At 36.6% G+C, this 8,557-nt stretch overlaps 1 protein-coding gene across 1 annotated transcript in view; it reads right to left on the bottom strand.

Moving 5' to 3' along the window:
• Positions 1 to 4,135: 4,135 nt before the first annotated feature.
• The window catches only part of DOCK2 (dedicator of cytokinesis 2), a gene marked incomplete at its 3' end in the record, with an annotated part of 155,240 nt that continues 150,818 nt past the window's right edge, over positions 4,136 to 8,557 (bottom strand). Inside the window, exons 25-26 of the mRNA XM_089659610.1 lie at positions 6,210 to 6,316; positions 4,136 to 4,284 (exon numbers count right to left, since the gene is read on the bottom strand). Of these exons, the coding sequence (XP_089515736.1) occupies positions 4,136 to 4,284; positions 6,210 to 6,316 (256 nt within the window). The remainder of the gene's footprint in view (positions 4,285 to 6,209; positions 6,317 to 8,557) is intronic.

The following is an 8,557-nucleotide window of genomic DNA, read 5'->3' as shown; positions in this document are numbered from 1 at the left end:
CTGTTTCACTTTTTAACTTTGTTCAAGCCCTGATGAAGGGGGCTGAGGTACAGTCCCTGAAATGTGTTGGCATTGCAAAAATGTTATCATTGAATTTGGCTCTTCAGTTCCTAATTACTTATCCCTGCCACACTTATCATGGAAGCCCTGTGGTGTGTAGAAACTGCCTGCCTAATATTCAGGTCCTTCATATCTACTGAAAAATACCTTTTATAGATAATATATAGTGACTTATTGTATATAGTGGATTACAATTTCTTTATTTATTTTAGACAGGACAGCTGAACTTTCTCTAGGCTCTCACATTGTTGTAAAGCCTACATGATTTGATAGCTCAAGATGAAAGTTACATACACAAGCAGCTGGACATTTGAGTCAGATTAACTAATATTTTGTATAAAATATTTGTTAAAGAATGAACATAGATAGAAAAAAACTGCTGTTAAACAACTACTAAAATCTGTATAAAATGTAAAAACACAAAAATAAAAGTGGCCCAAGAACATTAAAGCGGAGTTCCACCCAAAAGTAGAAGCTCCGCTTGGTTGTGACAGGTACCCGCTCCCACTTCCGGCCCACTTCGCCACGGCCCATGGCCTGTTGCCCACAATTGAGATGGTTGGAGAGAAGAGGGAGAGAATGGACGGCACGGGTGAGTACATCGCTGGACCCTGGGACAGGTAAGTGTGTGTTTATAAAAAGTCAGCAGCTACAGTTTTTGTAGCTGCTGACTTTTAATAAAAACAAAAATGGCTGGAACTCTACTTTAAGATATAATAATATGTATGAGATTGATCTACTTACAGTTAATTCCTGATCTCTTTCCATCATTATGACTGTCCTGTTTACTGTTCGCAGGAGTTGCTCAGTTATTTCTTGGATATGATGGTAAGTTGTTTTCTGTTAAAGATAAATATTTGAATATCTTGCAGTACATTATTGTTGCATAGGTGTCAAGATATCACAAACACAGGAGCGGACTGACCATTTGGAAACTTGGGCACTGCCCGAGGGCCCCGGGGTCAGTAGGGGCCCCATGAGATGCCCCTGGTACCTTTTTCATAGGCTTTTTTGAGTTTGGGCAAGGACACAGGGGCCCCATGATCCCCTATTGCCCAGGGGCCCCATGAGTTGTCAGTCCTCCCCTGCACAAACACTCACATTTTACTAGATGTCACTGTCATTTCCATGTTGTAAGAAACCCAGGGTAACCAAGCTGAGCAAATGAGTCCAAACCCTTTCCCTGGTCATGAACACCAGCTCTTTATGGGGAATGTCAAGGTCCTCGGATATCAGATGGAAGATACAGCTTTGGCCTCACAGGTGACTTTTGTATAAGACTGGCATACCTCCACAACTGGTATTTATCGTCCACACACAGAAAAACTTCTTTACAGTAAAAATGTGGACTAGACTCCCTCAAGAACTAGTTATGAACAGCTCAGTAGGTTGTTTTTTTTTTTTTAAACAGGATTCTTTCTTAGATGGGTAATAAGAAGAATTGGTTCTGGCTAGCTCGGTAGATTTGTTGATCCAGGGAATATCATATTGCCTTCGGGGGATCAGGAAGAAATATACTTTTGTACAATTTTTTTTCCTTCCTCTGGATCAACTGCGGGTATAGGGTTCTGTATATGGTGGTTTTCTATTTATTTACTCTTTGTATTTATTTATTTTTACTGGTTGAACTACATGAACTTGTGTCTTTTTTCAACCTGACTAACTATGTAACTATCCAATATGAGATTCAGTTTTTTCTGGCTATTTTAGTTTCAAATAGGAGGTTTCATTTGCTATAACTCACTTATGATCTTATATCACTTCTAATTAATATTATGTATGTTTGTCCTTTTTTAACATTTATACACCATTTTATATTTGTTTAATTTTGTATATACATATGCTCATTATATAATAGTTAGTATAATATAATTCATAAATTACCATATTTTGTTTTTAAAAAGTCATACATACATACTGCACGTTCATTAGAAGAAGGTTGTGCTCTTTTGATGAGTTTTTAAAAAAAAACAAATTTTCTTTTTGAGTGATTTATAAGTTTGATATTTTAGAATGCATGCCAATTTGTATCAATGACCACTTTTTGCTATTTGTCCACAGTGATATTCTGTCAATTGTGAAGGTGTTTTGTTATTAGTTTTATATGCTGTGCTGTGTTTTGTCTGCTCCTGCACAGAAGCAGCAGTAAAATTCTGACAGAGGTTCTAACCTTTACCCATGGTGTCAAAAACAAAAAAATGTGTTTCTTTAGTTCTGCCTTAGGGCTTATTCTGTGATAATAACACGATCTGCTCTGTTAATCCTTGGTAATAAGCTTTGTTTTTTGTAATCAATTAGTAGATGTTTTTATACATACGGTATATATATCGGGGACACATTTGCATTCAACCTGCCAAACTCTTTCTATATTAGAATAGGTTCTATAAATAAAAGCGCAATGTCCAAATTTTATGTGTTTTATGTTTAGCTGTTTATGACAGTTTGTTCAATATTTTATGCCTTTGAAAATTTCCTTTTAGCTATAGTGGGGTGAGAATGAGTGTAAACCGGGAGACATGAAAACATCTTCCCTTTATGTCTCTCTCAAAGTAACAGCTTTATTCCCTATTGCTTATGTTGATTTCTAATTATATTGCTGTGTATTGCAAGAACAGTGTATTTCCAGGGAAAAAAAACATTTTATTATCAAACACAAATATTACACATCTTTACCTTTTTTCCTATTATCTGATTACTTGTTTTATTCAAATGTAGCCTCCTAGTAAGTAAATGTGTATGTAATAATAAGGGACTAGGGGTGAACAAATGCATTCATAATGCATTAAGAAATATGGGGGCTGATCTCATTCTGTAAATGTTAGTTGCCTAGCTGTCCTGCTGGTCCTCTGCATTTGGAAAAAATACAGATCAGGAGTAGTATTTCAAGGAGATCAGAAATGACAGCCCTAATATTTATTTTTTTGAAGGACACTTTAGGCAGCATCTATTCCATAAATGCATAGCCTTAAACAGCTGCTTATTTAGAGTAACAGGCTACATTAGCACACCTTGTAGAGTTGAGGATCTGGGTTAAGGTAAATCCATGAATAGAGTTTATATAGATGTGCTTCCTAGATTCCCTCTCACTTTAATTCCTGCCTCTGCTCTCGAGTGCACAGAATAATTCATATGGTACATAAAAGCACAGGGAGTCAAACCAACTGCCCCAGCATTGTAAAACAAGCATGCCAATCCTCAGTCACCATGCTGTCCAAAATCCAAATATACTAGTAGATTGCTTTCATAGAAATTGGCCTTAGTGTGCCTATGTGCCTTTAAGACTGTAACAATGGTAACTGATGTATTCCACAATTTGAACAGAGGGACACCTCTATCAAGCACACATTAGGATTGCTTTAAAAAAGGATTCAAGCATGAATTGTCACTTAGCTCAGTGAATAAGGTTAAGTTAAGTGAAATAATACCCAAATGAATTATAAAGAGAAGAAAAAAGAGTTTGCTTGCACATGATTGATTTGCAAAGTGAAAGCTTCTTTCAATAGATTGCGTATTCAAGGTAAACACAGCCTCACCTTATTTACTAAAGGAACTTTCACTTAGCAAAGTGAATTTGCACTTTAAGTGAACAATGTACGCCTTCAGTAAATTATCCCCTCTAGATCCATGTTTCTTGACCTTAAGGCAGCAATAACTGCAACCTTTCACTGAGGAGGGAAACTGGTAAATATAATAAGCATAATGCAATTTAAAATTACTTTTCAGTCATGTAAGTGACCTGCCTCTCCCTTCTCCTAAGTTCCATAGCAGCTACTTGCAATTTTACCACCTCTGGTTCTGACTTTAGATATCTGGCTGGATCAGGTAACAATTCCATAAAGTCTTCTTTAAAAAAAAATAACCCATTTTATCTCTTTGTAACCTAGTTATAGAGGTGTATTACAGTGTAAGCTTCTCTGGGGAAGGAATCAAGGTTAATGGTTCTCTGTATTCTGTAAAGTGCTGCGGTATACATCAATTCTACATAAACAAATAAAAGCAAATCATACATTTGGTCAATGTATGTGAACTTTACACAAGTATACATAAATATTGGTTAAAGGGTTGATCAGCTTACCTTTTCCTGAGAGCTCAAAACTTCTAAAATGCTACTAAGTAATTCAACACATAATTTCTTTTCTTTTATCTGGGGTAGTTCTTGCCTCCCATTATTTAACCATGCTCTCAGCTCTTTGGTGATCATTGGCAGTAAAATATCACGACATTCTGGAAATATTTATGAACACTATGAGTGAGTGATTGATAATATACATTAAAAACACCAGGGTTGGATTTACCATTATGTGCAGTAGACTTTTGTCTAAAGGGGGCAGAAACTAAGAGGCAGCTTTTTCTTTTAATAAAATACAGACATCTCATATCATCTTTTTTACATAATGTTATAATACTGTATGACCCTTTTCGCATTGCTCCAGTGCAATTTACAAGCACACCAAAACCAACTGTTCTAATGAAAGTCTATGGTAAAGCAAGGGTAACCCTCATGAAAACCTTGTGTACACTGCGCTGCACTCGCACTGCGGGGAAACTGCATCGGAGCAATGTGAATTAATACCAGTAAAAAATATGCATTCTTTTGCACTGGTCAGAAAACTACAAATGACCTATAACTTTTTTTTTATATTCATGGTTAAAGATAATCAAGGCAAAGTGCCTCCCTTATGCTTCAGCATTCAAGGCTGTCTAAGCTTTGTGTCCTTTTGCATTTAGACAGACAGCCTGTCAGGCTGCTTACACACTCACACACTGCAGTTCCAGCCACCCCAGTGCCCCAGTTTATTGTCCTAGTGCCCCTGATCACTGCCGCACAATAACAATACTAAATAATACAGGCAGGCCCTGTCATCTGTCCCAGTTTGCACAAAACACCCCCACACACCAAACCAATGCCCTGATCACTGCCATATGCCATACCAGCACCCTGATCACCTCCATACACCATACCAGCACCTTGATCACCACCATACACCATACCAGCACCCTGATCACTGCTATAGCTCATACCAGTGCCCTGATCACTGCCATACACCATACCAGCATCCTGATCACCGTCATACACCATACCAGCATCCTGATCACTGCCATGCCCCATACCAGCATCCTGATCACTCCATTTGCCATACCAACGTCCTGATCACTGCCATACCCCATACCAGCATCCTGATCACTACCATACCCCATACCATCACCCTGATCACCACCATACCCCATACCAGGGTTCTGATCACCGCCACACCCCATACCAGCATCCTGATCACTAACATACCCCACATCAGCATCCTGATCCCCTCCATACCCCATATCAGCATCCTGATCACCGCCATGCCCCATACCAGCATCCTGATCACCGCCATGCTCCATACTACCATCCCCATTACCCCATATGGGGTATAACAGCATCCTGGCTACTGCCATACCAGCGTCCCAATCACCGCCATACTCATACTAATGTCCTGATCACCGTCATAACCCATATCAGCATCCTGATCACTGCCATATGCCATACCAATGTCCGGTATTTTAGGATCTCAACTGATCAATTTTCAAATATATATCCCATAGTTCGTAGACTCTATAGCTTTCACAAAGACTAAATAATATAAACTGTTTGGGTTATTTTTACCCCAGAAATGTAAGAATACATTTTGGCCTAAATGTATGAAGATAAATTAACTATATGCAAAATTTTATAACAAAAACTAAGCAAAACATTTTTGTTTTCCAAATTTTTGGTATTTTTTTATTTATATAGCAAAAATTAAAAAAAAACAGTGGTGAAATACCACCAAAAGAAAGCTCTATCTGTCTCAAAAAAAGGATAAACATTTCATATGGGTACAGTGTTGCATGACTAAGTAATTGTCACTCAAATGTGATAGTACTGAAAGCTGAAAAGTGGTCTGGACTGGAAGGGGGTAAAAGTGTCCAGACTCGAACTGGTTTACAGGGGTGTGTAGATTTTTTATATGCACTGTGTATATATATATATATATATATATATATATATATCGTACAGGGAGTCATACACATTTGTCACATGCTGTCACTCGTGTAGATATGAAAAGAGTTATCCCATTACGTGGTAAAAACATTGACATATATTACATTGCAACTATGGAATGTAGTCTTACCTTGCTTTTTAAACATATTACTACGAACAATCTCATTCATTGACTGCACTTTCTGTTGTTGTAACTTATCAGGGGGGATACAGGAGTAAAAATCGTACAACAGCTGGCTATAATAATAAAAATAAAATGATTGAAGGATTGTAGAATCATGTTTTTTGTTTTAAATATATTGTAGTGTGCTGAATCACTTTTTCTGTTCCTCTCTATGTTGCTATATCCTGTTCTTATATTGCGTTAAAAACAATTTGTCATTTTTTTACTCTTGTAAGAAACTGTGCTATTGCCAGGCCTTCAGTAAATGCCCCATGCTCCTTAGAATAGGGAAGGACTATTGCTTTCCCACTTGAAGTTTGTCTTTACAACTTGATTTAGTAAGTAGAGCATGCCCTGCTAGTGGGATTCCGCCTCCAGAACAAATGTTGACCTTTTTCTTGTATCCTAACCTAAGAACATACATCTGAATTCACAGTTTCATACCAGTAATGAGATGGTTCATCCAGGAAACAAAACTTACTAATCGGTTTTCATATGAGCAGTGTATTTGCATTTAATTCTTCAGAGTGTATGTAATAACACATGTCAGTGATCAGCTCTCAGAATATGTGTATTAACCCGCTTGGTGGCCATTGTCCAGCATATGAGTTTTAGCCCATCAGTGATTAGTTTCCAGTTTATGTGTGTTATGTGTGTAGTTGCCAATCTCCAATATATATTATCCCCCCCAGTGACCAGGCCCCAGCATATATATACCCCTCATAACTAGTCAACATTGTCTGTGTGTCAACCCCTCAGTATAAGTCCCTAGTGTATGTATTAATCTCAGTGACCAGTCCTCAGCGTTTATGTCTTAACCCCTCAGTAGGTAGTTAGGTTGTTCCAAAAACCTATGAGAACTAACCACAGCTCTTTTGTTGCCGCTATTAAAGTTCTCTTGCTAAATAAATAATGTCAAAATATTAAGTAACATATTTTAAATATAACTTGAGTTATCTGTCATGTTTCTGTAATTTCGGACTACTTTTATTCAAACTGATATTAAAGGAAATTAGCAAGACAGTTAAAGTTCTTTAAAGACAGAACACATCAATAACATGCAGGACATTTTCCAGCTTTCCAGTGTTATTACCACTAAAGCACAATTTAAAATCATAGTTTTTCTGACCTTGTATAATTTAAAACGTTTGGTTGCTATGGATTACTAAATTTTTTATTTATTTATGGGCTCAATATATCCATACTACCTTCCAGGTATACTTTGGTCCTCTAATATTTCTCATTCAATGATAACCCCATTTAATTCTTTGGTTGCCCAATCCCTACAGTTGTGGAATTTATACAAACATAAACATCATCTGGTCTCATATGTTTCTCCACTGACCTACTTTTTAGGTGATCTTAAATAAGCTGCTGCATTTTCTTCACCCAGTAGTTTCAATTGGTGGTAAAAAAGCAACTGAGTATACTGTTTTCGCTGCAGGAAAACTCGTTTTAATTCATTTTCTAATGTTCAATCTCCTAATAAATACTTCCTATAGTGAATTACAGATATTATCAATTTAGATAATGTTTTGCTTCACATTACTCCTTATCTCTATCAAAGGATTTCACTATTCTTGAAAAAAATCTGTAAATCTACTCCAAGAGGTAATAGACTTATTTAATCTATTTACAATTTAATTCAAACTACACCTAATCCTGAAAAAATGCCATACACGTTGTAATGGGAACAAGAAGTACAGAGTACAACACTCTCTGAAAGATTGGTCTACTATGATAGTAAATCTCTACAAATGCATTAGTTCTCTTTCCATCAGAGAAACAGCCATAAAAGTGTTCACTAAATGGTGTTATATTGCCCACAGGATTCATAATATGTTTGCTGACTCTTCAGAAAGTTGATTCAGGGGTTGTGCAACTAAAGGCTCCTACTTTCATATTTTTTGGAGTTGTGAGGAAATACAACCTATTTGTCAGAAAATATCTTCAATGGCCTCACAAATTGCATCCATTTCTATTACTCTCTCTCCGTCAACATGCTTACTATTCGCCCAAATTCTGGCAATGTCTTCCTCTTCAATATAACTATATACTTTCTGTTCGGCAACACAATGGGCCATTGCATTCAATTGGAAAAATCCTTCACAAATTATGAATATAATTGAAGCCATTATCCTAACAGAAATAAAAATTTCATATGAGCTTTAAATCTATGCACATTTTGCACACAAAATGGAATATATGGTTTTCGATTAAGAATGTGATGAATGACTAGAACCTCTACTTTTTCCTTTTGATAGTCTTCAACAAATGTCTAAGAAAACCGCTATAACAGAATTATATATTCTATT

Source organism: Staurois parvus, unplaced genomic scaffold (genome assembly GCF_062004578.1).
Source record: "Staurois parvus isolate SC_StPar_1 unplaced genomic scaffold, SC_StPar_1.0 ptg001171l, whole genome shotgun sequence".
In the NCBI taxonomy this organism is placed as follows: domain Eukaryota; kingdom Metazoa; phylum Chordata; class Amphibia; order Anura; family Ranidae; genus Staurois; species Staurois parvus.
Note: the sequence above shows the minus strand (reverse complement) of the source record. Positions and strands in the feature narration are given on the sequence as shown.